Source organism: Camellia sinensis, chromosome 6 (assembly GCF_055761805.1).
Source record: "Camellia sinensis isolate YWXY chromosome 6, ASM5576180v1, whole genome shotgun sequence".
NCBI lineage: Eukaryota > Viridiplantae > Streptophyta > Magnoliopsida > Ericales > Theaceae > Camellia > Camellia sinensis.
The window spans coordinates 165,183,166-165,198,960 of record NC_138966.1 but is presented as its reverse complement, the minus strand read 5'-3'; the positions used below and the strand labels follow the sequence as shown (position 1 = coordinate 165,198,960).

General features: G+C 37.8%; 1 protein-coding gene across 4 annotated transcripts; it reads right to left on the bottom strand.

The window, feature by feature from the left end:
• Positions 1-10,715: 10,715 nt before the first annotated feature.
• Positions 10,716-14,785, bottom strand: LOC114262055 (protein NRT1/ PTR FAMILY 5.14-like). Of its 4 annotated transcripts, none has more exons than XR_014331857.1 (3): positions 14,572-14,779; positions 12,107-12,761; positions 10,716-11,881 (listed from the first exon to the last, which is right to left on the bottom strand). XR_014331857.1 is itself a non-coding variant. In XM_082873146.1 (3 exons), the coding sequence occupies exon 3, from the start codon at positions 11,468-11,470 to the stop codon at positions 10,898-10,900; it is 573 nt and encodes a 190-aa protein (XP_082729272.1). In that variant the 5' UTR covers positions 11,471-11,881; positions 12,107-12,761; positions 14,572-14,785; the 3' UTR covers positions 10,716-10,897. The 4 variants fall into 4 exon arrangements, 2 of the variants coding, with proteins under 2 accessions (XP_082729272.1, XP_082729273.1); XR_014331858.1 differs by having other exon boundaries at positions 12,111-12,761; XM_082873146.1 differs by having other exon boundaries at positions 14,572-14,785.
• Positions 14,786-15,795: the final 1,010 nt, after the last annotated feature.

Here is a 15,795-nt window from a genome sequence, read left to right as displayed (position 1 = left end):
ATACACATCCTATCTCTCTTTTTTTCCTCTTGTGTGTGTAAAATAGTGTTTAGTTCATACTATTGCACACAAACACCTAGTGTTTCACCTTCCTTTGGCTCTTGAGGTTCTAAGGGACTGGTTTTGAAGTTTTGGTGTTGGATCCAAGCTAAAGGAGGCCATTGGAGCACCATTTGTGAAGAAGGCTTCAAGGGTGAGAATCTAGTTCCATTTTCCCCCATTTTTGCATTGATTTTCTACCTATCTTAGAACTGTTTTTTGTGCCTATTGTATAACATAAAAAAGTTCTATTTTTAAACCCTCTTTATTGTTTATTAAGAGTGTTTTGTTGTTTGAGGGTGGTTGACCCCCCTTAGGCCTTGAAAGGCCTCATTTTGGACCATTTTGTGCTAGCTCCGGGATTTTGGTGTTGGGGTCTCTTCACCACTGAAATCTTGAGGGATTTCAGTGGTGAAGATGATGCCTTGAAGTCCCAAGAAGGAGAGGGCCACCCCCTCTCCTTGTTGTCCTTGAAAAGGGCATGTTTTGGCCTCTTGAGAGAGCATTGTGCTTGAGTGTGTGTTGAACATGTTTAGGCTATTTTTCATGCTTATATATCCATAATATAACATGATTTCAAGTTGGTTTTGGTACTCCATGCATGCTTAGCATAGTTGCCATGTAATGCCTTGTTTATGCCTTAATATGCCTTAGGTTGTTAGCCTTTGTGGGAGCATGTTTTAGGCTTAGTCTTGTGAAGATTATGTGCGTATTTTGCCATGTTTTAGGTCTGTCCATAAGTATTTGGGTTGATTTTGGCATGCTTGATATAGCTCCTTTGTATTTGGGCTTGTTGGCCTTGAGTATGTGCATGTGTAGCATGACATCTTTGCATCGATTTGGTGATTTGGGGTCACTTTATATGTTATTTCAGTCCCATTTCCATGCTTGTTTGATTGCCTTGCATGCATCTTTAATGCCTCTTAAGCTTGTGTAGCAATGCTCCATGTTTCGGTGTTTATGCATGCCTTTGTATTTGAGTCACTTAGATGCCATCTAAGTAGTCCTTTAGCTTTGTTTTAACATGCTAAACCTCAGATTTTGGTCCTTCCTTTCATGCCATGTTTGGTCTTGTTAAGTGTAGTTCAATGCCTCATTGATTTGCTTTGAACACTTAGGCCATTTGGTGTATGCTTGGCTTGATTTGTTGCTTGGTTTGGCACCATGTATTAGCATGATTTTCAGAGCTTATGTTGCATGCTTTTAGTCCATGAATGCCTCTTTTAAGTGTGCTTGAATGTTGCTTGCTTTGTGCCTAAGTGTTGGGTCTTAACATGTGTATGTGTGCATGTGTGTTTAGCCTCCACCTTTGGGCATTAATGGCTACTGTTTTAGGCCTATTTAGAGTTGCCTAATTTATGTTTAAGTCCATCTTTGCACCCATTTGCATTGCCATATGTATGCTTGTATGCTTGCATAGGTTAGTTGCCATGCCATGTTGCATCCTTAGTTTGTATGCTTAGGTTGCATTGCATCTTGCATGCATGCCTTGTTCCTTGACTTGATGATAGGAATTGGGCCTTGTTTGGTTTGATTGGTTTGCATTGCATTTGAAATCAAAGTTGCATACTTGGTTCTTTGGGCCATCATGCATGGAAATGCGTGATTGGTGGTCCGAGAATCGAGGCACATGCCCCTTTGAGTCATTATCATGATAAGGGACATGGTTGGTGCATATATGCCTTGAATTGTGCTGCCATGCTTTGCCTTGCCCTCTGTTGCTGTCATTTGCAGATTCTGCAGGAACATTCTGCCGACCAGCAGTGTAAGGTGCCGGCCGGCTATAATTTCTCTGCCGACAACTTCATTTTGTGCCGATGGCTACACACCAGTGCCGGTGGTGGTTCCACTCAGCCGGTGGCACTCCCCAGTGTCTAGGGATGCAGTCCTGAGGTTTTGACAGCCTCCAGAGGAGTGAAGGAAGGAAAACAGAGGCAGCTTGCACATGGCGGCGCGTTTCCTGAGGCAGTTTATCTGCTTTTCTTAGTTAATTTAATTTGTTAGTTAAATTAATTAATTTGTAATTATTAATTAGCTTGCGTAGTTAATTAATCTGTAATATTTATTTGGTCCCTCCGAGCGAGGGCAAATATGTAATAAGTGTGGGTGAGTGTGTGTATGTCTTCCAACCTCACTTCTTTCTTCCCTTTTATTTACCTGCTTACGATGGTAGATTAGGGCACGTTTAATTTAGCATGCCTTATGCTATGCATGTGTGCATCCATGCATTTGTATTGCATGCATTAGGCTCGGTACATCACGCTAACTGCATTTGTATTTCAAATTCTAAACTGAATATGTGATAGTTGCGCATTCTCACATGCCATGTTTAGGATAGCCGAGCCTATTCTAGATTGCATTTTTGCATGCGATGCATTAGGCACTTAACATGGACTTGGATCATGCATGTTTGCTAACGAGTTCTTTGTTTTGGCACGGAGTATGATGTAAATATTTCCGCTTTAGCATATCGCATGAGTGTGAATGTTGCCATGACAGCATGATTAACATGTGGCTAGATGCTTATGTGTTATAAACTGCTTGGATGCCTGTGGGTGAAGAATAGTCTTCTTGACATCCAAATTTGTCCAGCCTAATTCGACGCAATGCTCATTTCCTTATTGTAATCTGTTGAGTTTGAACACAAAAATAGAACCTACGCGCACGTAGCCCCCACCCCTCTTATTAATCACAGGTGCAGCGTTCCCAAAGCGATCTCTTCAATGCTCTGCGCCATGAAGAACCGATGTTCAGCGTTTCTGTTCATTAGCTGGGGCAAGGGCAGTTTCATTAATCAGCTGGGCCAAGGGAAAATTAATTGATCTATTCGGCCTAGTATCAGTGCCCTGCGTCGAAAAGATAGTGTGCCCCAGCCAATCCATGAACTTCCGATATTTGGATGTCTTGTTCATTAATTAGCTAGGGCAAGGGCAGATTAATTGATCTATTCGGCCTAGTATCAGTCCCAGATTAATTAATATATTTTGGCCTAGTATCAGTGCTCTGCGCCGAAAAGATAGTGTGCCCTAACCAATCCATGAACTTCCGATATTCGGCGGTCCTATTCATTAATCAGCTGAGGCAAGGGCAGATTAATTGATCTATTCGGCCTAATATCAGTGCTCTGCGCTGAAAAGATAGTGTGCCCCAGCCAATCCATGAACTTCCGATATTCAACGGTCCTATTCATTAATTAGTTGGGGCAAAGGCAGATTAATTAATCTATTCGGCCTTGTATCAATGCTCTGCGCCGAAAAGATAGTGTGCACTAGCCAATCCATGAACTACCGATATTCGGCATTTCTGTTCCTTAGCTGGAGCGAGGGCAGTTCCATTAATCTATTCAGCTAACTCGCAAAGCTATGTAGTTATTTTATCACCGAATTAATTTATTAATTTACATATTAATCTCGTTTCATGATTTTACATCATCTTACTTCGCCGTTCACTAGCACATGAAGCAGACAGACAAAGGCAAAAGCAATTTTCATTAATAAGTTGACAGAAAGGTAAAAGTAATTTTCATTAATAAATTGAGTACAAACAGTAGTTATTTTACACATAAAAACTACCTTAAATTTAACTTCTAACCGAAATAAGTAAACAAAAATCTATAAGAACTACGTACACAAGATACCAAACAAAATCAAAATTACTTTGACCCTAGTCAATCTTCAGGGTCAGACTCTAGCGGCTCAACGTCTATCTGCTCATATGGAATCAGCTGTTCCAATGTTACATTAGCAGCAATGAGGGATTGAGCCAGCCATGTCTGAAGCCCCGATTCTCGAACTTAGGCACTTATTCCACATAATTTTCTAAGGCGGTATCCTTCCCGGCTTGGAATGCCTTGGAAATCTCAAAGTAGGCAATTTCCACTGCCTTCTTCGATGCTTCCAAATCAGCCTCCAGCTTGGCAATCATCTCATTGGCCAATTTTCGCACGTCTTCACTCGCGTTCACCCTTTCTTCGGTGGCCAACCTGAGTTGGTCGGAACTCTTGGCCTTCTCTGCTTCGGTATCGAACCTCGCTCTTTCTTCCGCCGCTTTCATGGCTTCAGACTCGGCTCTGCTAGAGGCCTCGGTTGCCTTGTTTTTTTCATTTTCAACTTCGGCTGTGAGAAAGCGGATTTGCTCGATAGCGTCATGTTGACGACGACCAATCTCAGCTATCTTTCCTACTGCCTACAAAACTAGAAATTAGTAAGATAGCTGACATATAAACAAACAAACAAAAAAAATTGGCACAAGACTGCAAACAAGGGTAAAGTCATGTATCAATATCGCTGATTGAGTGGCTAATGCTATGGACAGCAAATTCGGCTCTGCTCGAAAGGTTGCTCTGTCAACCGACAAAGAAATTGAAAAGGCCACGCTTAAGGCCACAGTAGCGTCTTTGACAGCCGATGCATCAGAAGCAACCGACACATTCTTTATCCTCGGTTGTATTATAAATAGCACAATCAGGTCTGACTCTTCCATGCGCGACCGTTTATTAGTAAGGTTTTCTGAAGAGTCGGCTTTTTGCTCGGCAGGACGCTTCTTCCCCCTATGCTCGGTCACCTGGCTGTCCTGTTGATCAACAATCAGCTCCATTTCAGTCGTATCAATCTGAGCCATCTCTTCAACAAGAGCAGGTGGAGAAGACTCAGCCTTAATAACGAGTGGATGGGGTGGAGGTTCAGATTGGTCGGCTTCGACTTTCCTTTGGGCAGCCATCCTCTCGGCGTTCTTTCTCCTAGCCATCTGGGTGAGCGATTCCCCAGCCATGTTGTCAGGATATGAGCTGGGTAGGTCCCCTAAGTTGGTGAAAATATCTTCAAACGAGACATCTGCTCGGCCTGAAGTGGATGGAGGGTTGAGGTCAGCTTCCTCAAAAGCCAAATTTAGGGCCACGCCAACCTCCTCCTCTAGTCTATCAAATCTGTCCAAGGTGGATTGATTCGGTTGCTCAGCGACTTCTTCGGCTATTTGTTCGTCCGCTGGCTCTGAATCTGAAGCTTCAAGACCAATATGCCTAAGATTCTTAAAGTTTAGGAAGATAAACACCGTCAACTGCTATTCACCCCAGGGAATCAGAATGTTATCTGCGCCCGAAAATGTAGCGTAAGTTGGCTCGTATCTCAAAAGTATGTGGGCCATCCTCCCTTGCTTCTGGAGATTTGAATGACCGAAGAACTGGAGTGCGATTTTGATTTGCGCAAGTACAGTGTCGTCAGTCGAGACGAGAGCTTTTTTCAAATTGTTACCTACGTAAATGAAATGGTTAAGTGCATAGAATCTAAGTCGAGTAAATATATAAACAAATACACATGGGAGACTATACGGCCACCTAGTTCGCCTTTTCGCCTAGGCACAGGATCTAGGCGATCTTCGCTCTTGTTGAATTCCCAATTGTCTCGGACAACGACCATGACATCATCAGCACGCTTGCCAGAGCTGGCAAGCATGGTCACCAAATGATGGTCGGTGCCCTTAGCCCTGAGAAAGTAGCACCCCTACCGGCCAGAGGATTTGGCCAAGGCATAACAATGCCGAACAACAGGGATTCCAAGATTGAGCCTAAGGCGTCGGTTTAGTTCTACAATTCCCATTATGATTCAGTAAAAATTTACGTTAGGTTGAGAAGGGATTAAAGCCCAGTGACGAAGGACGACCCTCAAAAATGGGTGAAGGGGGGAAACGAACTCCGCCCTCAGTAATTGATAGAAGAAGAAAGATGACTGTACTCTCATCGGTCCTCTCCATATCAACTACGCTCTGCTACGAGTGACAGATGGACGTCGTCAGGAATGGAAAAATGACGACGAAAACCAGAAACTCGATCCGCAAAAAGAAGGGCTTTCAAATGTTTTGCCATCATAGCCAGTATAGGAAGTATTCTAAACTAGAAAACAAACAAGGAAATAAGAGTCGAAATGGAGAAGAGGAGAACTTACAAGAAGCAGAGAGGGAAATGAGGAATGGGAAGAAGTTACAGAGGTCATGAAATGAATGAAGTATACTGACAGGCAACAAGAAACTTTGTGTATTCAAAAAACATACATTCGAAGGGACAACACGGCTTCAAATCGCATTAAACGAATGAAGCGTACGAAGGGGCGGGAAATTATAATAATTCCTAAAAAGCGTAGACGTTCTGATGCTTGTGTTGGAATGAGGGTAATCACCATATTTTTGACTCTCTAAGTTCAAAACCAAACATGTCGACTAACTGACATTAATAGGATGTTTGGGGGGCAATTGTAGGAGCTGAATATTATTTTTATATAGAAAAGCCAAGTGAATTTAAAAAACAATCAGGATATATACTATTTGGCTCCGGCCTGAGGGGATCCTGAAGCTGAATAACTAAATCGACCATATAATCAGCCGTAAAAGAAGCCGAGTGTGAATAGGCATGATAGATTGGCCGAGTGAGCAATTATACGTTGGATTAAAGGTGGGCTCAACCCCTAAGATCAGTGATGAGTATAATAGGAGGAGCATCAACCAAAGAGAGGTATGTGAGAATAAATAAGATTAACTTGTGATACAAGCAAACGAGAGAGTATATATTGACTTGTCCGTCGGAGTGCTAATACCAGCACCGCCAACCGGAGTGTTCATCCTTTTTTTGGTGACAAGTTGAGGATCAGGAGCATCCTACAGGATACTAGAGTATTTCCAAACCATATTCCCACAATTACCGGCACCCCCGATCGGAGTGTTCATCCCTTTTCAAGTGACAAGGTGAGGATCAGGAGCGTCCTACAGGATACTAGAGTATTTCCAAACCATATTTCCACAAATTTCTATTAAAAATTAGACAAAAAATAATACATTGATAGTAACGTGACATAAAAATATTTTATTATATATAACTCACATCTTTAAAATAAACTTAAATCCCAATATAATAATATATTTTTTATGTTATGTGACAATTATGATATTTTTTGCTTAATTTTGAACTGAGTTAGCTTTAAGAGTAATTCGAAAAAATTTAAAACATAAAAGGCCAAAATGAAAAAAAAAAAACCTTTAAGAGCCAAAGTAGGAAAGTGACCAAATATAAAATGAGCAAAGTGTAATTTATCCAAAATAAATTCAAACACAAGTCAAGGCTCAAAATTGTTGTTCAATGTCAAGGAATTAACTCTCCATGTCACTATTACTTCATTAACCCCTTCTCTATTTTTCTTTTGGACAAGGCTTTTTCCCTTGTTTGAGGATAATTTGAATAATTTATTTTGTACACCTACTTTGTTAAATAAATTAGCACAATAATAATAAAGTGCTTTCTTCACCATAGACCCACAAGCAGTTTGAAGAATCTAATCACCCAATAATTTTTCAGCATCTATTTTAAGTTTGAATAAAGATTGAGAGTTATAATTTTAGAGTTCTAAAGAGAGTTCTACTGATGTGGTAAGGAGTGAGACCTACATGTGATGTGATATGTGCCTATATTTTTGTTTTGTTTTTATTTATATTTTTATTTTCTCTTGCCATATGAGTAGACATCTCTTTAGAATTTCAAAATTAGATTTCTCTAGCGTTTAAGTTTCTGATAATACTTGATGAACTACAAACTTAAAAAAGAAAGAAGAAGACGACATTACATGACTGTCATTAAAACAGAAGCCTGTACAATTAAGACCCAAAAATAAAACACGAATATCCACGAGAGCGATGGCTCTAAAATTGCACCTCAACAAAATGAAAATGAACATATTGTATAAATCAAGAGGAGGGGGGATGCAAAATGTGTATTACTTCGAAATCTTATTTTATTTGGTTAATAAAGTGCTTTCTTCAAAATATTAAAAAATAATTAAATAATTTAACCTTATTTCACTATTACTTCATTAACCTCTTCTCTATTTTTTTTTTTTTTGTTTTTGTTTTTTCGCCTTGTTTAAGTTATGAATAATTTGAATAATTTATTTTGTACATCTACTTTGTTAAATGAATAAGCACAAGAATAATAAAATGCTTTATTCAACATAGACCGACAAAAAGTTCAAAGAATCTAATCACCCAATAATTTTTCAGCATCTATTTTAAGTTTCTGATTATACTTGATGAACTACAAGCTTTAAAAAAAAAAAAAATGGGACAACTCATTACTTGAACGTCATTAAACCAGAAGCCTATCCAATTAAGACCCAAAAATAAACCACGAATATTCACAAGAGCGATCACTCTAAAATTGCACCTCAAATATAATAGTTGCGATGTCAACAAAATGAAAATGAACATATTCTATACATCAAGAGGAGGGGGGGCTGACAAAATATGTATTACATCGAAATCTTATTTTATGCTAGAGCTGCCTTTCCACAACAACTTCAACATGGATGAGAATAGGCCCTAAACAATGGCGTCCAATTGAAGAGAATCTAAAAAGCTGTTAATCAGATTTAAAAAACACCTCTTAGAAACACAAACACAAAAATGCCAGGAATTTTTTTTATTTTTTTGTTGTAGCTATTCAAAAAGATAAAAGAAGTTTAGGCATCAGCTTTCACACAAGCAATGGTGACCATTTTTTAAGCATACCAAGATAGAAGTAAAATAAAATGTAAATTACAATTACCTCCATTAGAGTTTCAGACAGATACAAAAAACAAAAAAAAACAAAAACAGGCCCTTCTCTCTCTCTCTCTCTCTCTCTCTCTATCTCTCTCTCTTACGCATGCATTATTTTGTGTAACAATGCACACTAATCGAGGCTATTTCAACGGCCTTCACAGTTCAAAAACAAATCATGAAGTATATGAAACCCTGAAAAACCCTAATCTGGTAAAGCTGGATAGATTGAAATTGGGCATGGATATTGACAAAATAACAAGAATGGCACAGTATTCTTACTTAAAAGAGAAAATGATTATGTGACAATTGTAAATGCCTCCAAAGTGGAGAGAACTACAACTCATTTGATCTTTTGGGTGTCTTATTTTTATATGATTTGCGTTTGAACATGTAGACATAAAAGCAAGGCTGTACATGCAAAGAAAAGGAAAGAAATTTTTGTGCATTAAACATATAGTGTTGAAGGAAAAATAAGATATACTAATTTTATCTTTCTCGAGCTTTTGATACTATTCTTGCCTCTAACCCAAATTATTACCATCAAGGGAGACTAAGCTCTCAACATAGGTATCCACTGGAAGACAGTTGCACATGTTAGGTATTCCAGGATTCCTAAATTTACCATCTTTCAAATTGTAAAGAACTAAACAATTCTCAAATTTCAATAAAATTTTACCATTCTTCGAAATGCACAATGGTGTGTAGTGGCAAATTCTTGACACTACAAAATATGGTATTGTGAACAACTTAGTCCAAGGTTCTCTCTCGCCATTCTCGTTCATTACCCATACATCAACACAAGTCGAGAAGTTGCAGAGCACATGGAGGCATCCTTTTAAAACACACAATGTCAAATCAATAACACAATCCACATAATCAGGTGGCACAATTACCCCATACGTTTCCTTCCCCAAATCAAGAGAAACAACTACCCAAGAAGAGTAACTCGATTTCTTATCAACATGGATGACCCAATAGAGAGCCTAATTTGCAAATTACCCTAAAATAAATGGATGCGGAGGAATAGCATAAGGAAAGTCTCCGATCCTCCTCCAGAAATTCCTCCTCAATGAATAAACAACCACCCCCACCCCCACCCCACTCTGGTTCTGACCCTCAATAAAGATCCTAACCGCCTTGTAGTCGTCGGTAGACTTATCATAACCAAACCCGCATGCTCTTGTAAACGCATTTTTAGCATCCAAATTTGGCAATATCTTGTGTTTCCTAGTAGATGGGTTCCATAATGATTATAACATGTCGACTGTAACCAGCCCACACCAACCCATTACATGAACCTAAAATAAAAACTGCATTACCATCTACTTGAAATGGACTATCAAGTTCAACGGCAGTTTCTTCATCATTCATCAGATTCAGGTTGTTTATTATTGAATACAGAGTAAAAGAACACAACTTCAAATCAAATTCGGGAATATATCTCAGTATCAGTCTTTGCTGTATATAATCATCATCGTCGGTCCTAGATGACATACCGAGGTGGGTTTTCATGAATTGGGGACTTGAAATAAAAGAACTTCATGATTTGGAAACGCACCTGAATTGCAGCAGAGACTTAATGGGCAGTCTCAAAAGTATCTCGTCTTCCGGCTGGCATTGCACTTTTTTGGGTCTTCTCAATCCTCTCCTCGAGTTCTCCATGATTCGAAATGCTTTTGACCGCCATGGATATTGGTGTTATGCTTGTCAGGGCGTGTGTACTAGGGTTTTGACATTCCTCTTAAAACTTCACAAAACAATTTTGAATATGAAAAATTAATTTTAAACTGCTTTGAGCTTTTGAAAATACGAATTAAAATTGTATGGGCTTTGAAAATACTCCAAAGTTTTGTTTTATCAACTTATATCTTGAATAATTTGAGTCAAGAACAGGAATACCTGAAATTTATAATTTCAATTCTCAAATGACATGATAAATATTAAACTTTACATGATTAAATTTGTAATTAAAAAGAAAAATTAACGCGTAATTTATTCAGAGAGAATTTGAAGACTTGAAATAAATAAATACCACATCTATACACAATTAATCAAACATCATATTCATCAACATAGTAATAATGATAATAATAAAACAATAAATTTCAAGTCTTCACATGAAATCTTATATAAAGTGCTCACAAATTTGTATAATATAATCCTACAATTAATTAGCCAAAAGAATCAATAACCTAAACAACTCAAAAGAACATTCACAAGAAATCAAATTGCCACTTAGACCAACTCTACCACTACTGTTCTCTTCAAGTTTTCTTCATCATCAGGTGGTTCTTATTGTTCTTTCAGTTTCTTCATCAGGTGTTGGTTCAATTTCTTCATCAGGTGTTGGTTCCATCTTGTCTTGCTTCTTTCCAGTTTTAATTTCTTCATGTGGATCTTCTTCTTCGTCGTTGTCTTCCTCTTCTGGAAAATCACTGTAAGTGCAGAAACTTGCAACATAGTCAAAGATAAATAGATTGGCCATGCTCACCACCACTAATGTAGCGTAAAAAAGATCCAAACGGCTCTGATTTACAATGTCTGCAATCCAACTTCCATCTTCAACTCTCAGCTTCCCGACCACCACGTCTAATATCATAATAAACCCTATGTTCAGTATTTTTCCCCATCCGATCACAGCTTCAGTGAATACGAGTGCATATCTCTTCCTCATTGACTGTGGAACCTGATACTTGAAGAAATCCTCCATACCATCACGAGCTAATCCATCCATGATTCCCATCAGTACAAACTGTGGAGAGAGCCAAAATACAGATATTGGTGCAATGGCATTGGGATTACCTAACAAGCCGTGTTTTTTCAAAGATTTTCGCCTTTTATACTCCACCACCATGCAACTTTACAAGAAGCCAAAGCGGCAAGCATTCCCAAACCAACCTTCATTCCAGCTGAGTATCTCCCATTCATTCACTCTATTCGTTGTTCAAATACTATCCTATACAAAGGTTTCACTGCAGATGTCGCAAATCCTGCCATAAGACCGAAGATTTGAATAGGGAGTTGAATTTGATGCTGCTTATTTTGTAATACGAAACGAAATGACCTGTTCATTGCATATCCTTACGCAATGAAAAAGGTATCATTGTTGGATTTGATCACCCCATACAAAATAAAGGTAGCTGAGGTTAGAACCATTCTTAGCAGAAGCTTTGTCTCCTCAACCTCAACCACTGTGCAATTAATCCATCCAATGGGAAAGCAGTGGAAATTGTGTGGCACATTTATTGCAGCATTATTGAGCCACCTGCGCAAGTGTAAAAGATGTTAAAACTACACAAATTTTACACCAATACCATTTCCAACTTTATTTCAAATATAATGCTATCATAATTTAGTACATTTTGTAAAATGTTTCAATATTTTTTGAAACAAAAACAGATGCCAACCAAGTTTTGGTTTATAGTTTTTAAATTTCTATAAAGGTAACATAAAAATGTATACATAAACTTTATGATCATCGTGTACTCACCGACAGTGATCAGTGAGCGTTGTCCTTTTCTTGGGACCTTGAGGTGCCTTCTGGTTGTGACCTTGACCTTGAGGTGTCTGATTTTCATCCCCATAGTTAAATTCTGTACCCTGCTTAGTAGAGTCAAGATGCCTGTTTAAGAATGCAGCCAGAAGGACCCGCAACATGTTTGTGAGAGGACTTGTTCGCAGTTGAGGGGGGAAAGGAATGCGTATCCAATAAAAAATATAGCGATCCCAATTGCCATTACACATGTAGATATCAAAAACTGATAAGACCAATCAGAAGCAAAAATTGAAGATACAAAGACCCATGTGATGCCACCTGCAGTTCCAACTATGTTGCAGGTATTTCGAATAATATTCTTCTGACATTTCCTTTTGTCTTGAATCTTTCTTCGGCAAACTTCAAACTTCAAGAAACCAAATTTGATTACCTTCATTTCGGGTGGATCTCTTTTGAATTTTATTTTACTAAAGGTGAGGGCTCTCAAACATATTCCCTGACTAGCCTTGACAAGAACAATCAAAGGTAATCCCCAATAGAATGGTGAAGCAGTTAGCTTTGAAGAACATAATTTCTCCCCTGCTGGACATGACTTTACACCCTTGGAAAAGAACCGATCATGAACTGACATTACTAGCAACCCCAATCCCTACATCAAATCGTCTCCTATTCATTAGTGAGAGACAAATTTGAAAAATGCTTTAAATTAATTTGGACCAGCTTTGATGTAAGATAAGTGTGTATGCACCTTGACTCTAATTTTGATGCTAGATTTGAGTGGTTTCTAACTAAAGAATCACTGTGGGTGGTTTGGCCACCCTAGGTTAGTGGTTAACATAGTCTGAAGAAGTGGTCAAGGTGTTTGATCAAAGATTTAATTGCATTTCAGACCAAAAAATTAAGAAAGTTAGGTTTACATTGTATTGTTCCAAGCAAGGTTTTAAAAAGCACCCGCAACCATTACGTAACGTTGTGGTAGTTACCGCCACCCGTTACGGCTACTTTTGCAATGTGATTGAGATTCATAGGTTTGTCAGCCGTAGCAGTCGTAACGATACCGTAACGGCCATAACTATCTGTTACGCACTGTCATGCAATGGTTTCGAACTGTTTCAGCTGTTATCACTCAACCATTTTGTTTGTGTGTGTCTATCTATATATTGTTTGAAAATAATAATAAGTGTGGTCATTATCTATTTGGGTTGATTAAATATATATATTTAGGCTCTTATTTATTCTCTTACTTTTGTTGTTGTTTATCTTATATATAATAGTTAGTGATTGATTTTATTTTTTTTTATATATCTAGAAAACATTATACCTGTAATTATATATTAATACATATTTTATACATGTTAATTTTTTTTAATTAGTTTATTTTATTTTTATTTACAGGTTATCCAAAAAGAGGATGAATATTCAAGTAATCCAAACCCCCTCCCCCCAAAAAAAAAAATCTTTACAATTTATTTTTTATTTTTTATATGATTACATTGGCATGTATAATTTATTTTTTAAAACTATTTAAATTATAATTTGCATATGCTTCCACAAGTATAATAATTAAAAAAATAATTTTATACATCTGAGTCCAATAAATTTTTTTTTTATAAAATCATTAATTATTAAAATAAAATATAAAAAACTCAGTTTATAGTGATTTAAAAATATGAAATATATTGGATTATACTTACAAATTTACAAAAATTGATCAATATTTATTTTAAAACCCAATAAATATGATTATGAAAAAAAAATATGCGTATCGGTAAGTTTTTTTTTTCAAATTGCGCAAAAAATAAAAAAATTTATGGTTCTGGTTATCACAATCGTTACACTACGGCCTTTACATCCCGCAACCGTACCACCGCCACTGTTACGGCGACCGCAACCGCTTTTCAGAACCTTGGTTCCAAGAGTTGAGTTCTTGAGTTAAATTTGATTCATTGGCACATTTGAAGTATTTAAGTAAGAAAGGGTTATTGTTTACATGCATCATTTATATAAATACACCAATTGAAAAGCCATAAAATATTAAATTTCATTCATTGATGCTCCAATTTTTATTTTTTCTTTTTTTCTGGCCTGATGTAAGAGCTTTGGCTTCGCACTTGGAAGTACACCAAAGACCATGACTAAATCTGTCTGAGAAAGCAAGTGAAAATGTACAAAGGGCTTCTAGAAAGGCTAAATTATGAATTGTTTTATTCTATTGGTGAGAATCAATTAAGAAGTATAATTCCCTATGAAAAATGCAAGGAAAGACCCAATTCCAGCCTATCAACCTTAGCAAATGCATGAGTAGTCTAGTTTAGTTTTGGTTGTCGATTCCCAGTCAGAACAGAGTAGTTTATCTATATCTTCACTAGTACTACTACGACTACTACTACTACTACTACTAGCAAATTAGCAGTGCTATGCCACAAATGAAAGGGGTGTGTAGAATTCCGGTGACTTACAATGCTGTAAAGAACACTTGTGATGAGCAACATCCCAGCATGGCCAAGATAAGCATCTATGAGAGCAGCCTCCACTAACCCCATGATGCCTGCCGCTTCACCTTTAATGTTCATGATTGAAACAGCATGCTTGAGGTTTAACTGCCAAATGTCAGTCACGAAGGCAACTAAGTTATCCAAGACATACACGGCCATACTGTTGCTGTAAATCAGAGCTGCAATATAGACATTCTGGTTTTTAGCACAAAGATTCAGATCTTATTTTATAATAACATGAAGTGTTAAATATTCAATTCAATCTGATTACATTGACAAAGTATGGAAACGACATAATTTCCCTTTTCTAGGTTAAAACCAACATAGAAAAATCTAGGGAAGTTATTATCAAATGTACTTTTACTTACAGCATAATTTGAGAAACGTATAACAGGTAGGCAACCAACCTTGTACGTTGAAATAAAATAGTTTTGGATAAATTACACAGACCTTCCTTGATAATTGGCAAAACTACATTTGAATAATTTGACATACACCACCATCATCAACCAATTTTTCCCCCATCCCTCCACACCCCATCACATCTCCACTAGCCTCACCCCCAACACCTACCTTCCCACCATGATTACACCGCCCACCAAACCACAGCATCGCCACCACAACAATTATCATCTCCCTTCACTCTGTCAATCCACTTCCGCCACCGCTACCACCACCACCACCAAATTACCCAACCACCACTATCATCCAAATCCAACAACAAATCACTACCAAAACTAACCCACCCATCACCTCTAAAATCAACCCCTTGGATCGTCACCTGAAGCCCCACCTTCTCTGCCCATCGTTGTTTGAAACCCACCATATCCCAACGATTGAGTTCACGGACCTGCAGGGGTGGCGACGACGTAGAGAGGAGCTATGGCAGCCGAAGAAAGGAAGAGGGGACTGCATGTTACGGGTCGGGTCAGGGCTTCGATTGGTTCAGTGTGGATGGGTTTGTCGAGGATAAGAATAAGATGGGAATTACAAATTTGGTGGCTTGCTTGATTTTGTAATTGTGTGGAATTAGTTAGGAATTGGAATAACTAGTTCACAAAAATAATAATAATAATAAATAAATAAATAAATAAAGTTAGGAATAGGAATAGGAATAAGGTGTTCCAACAAAGAATAAGAAGGGTAATTTTAAAATTCAGGTGAAGAATAGATGACCCTCTCTAGAAT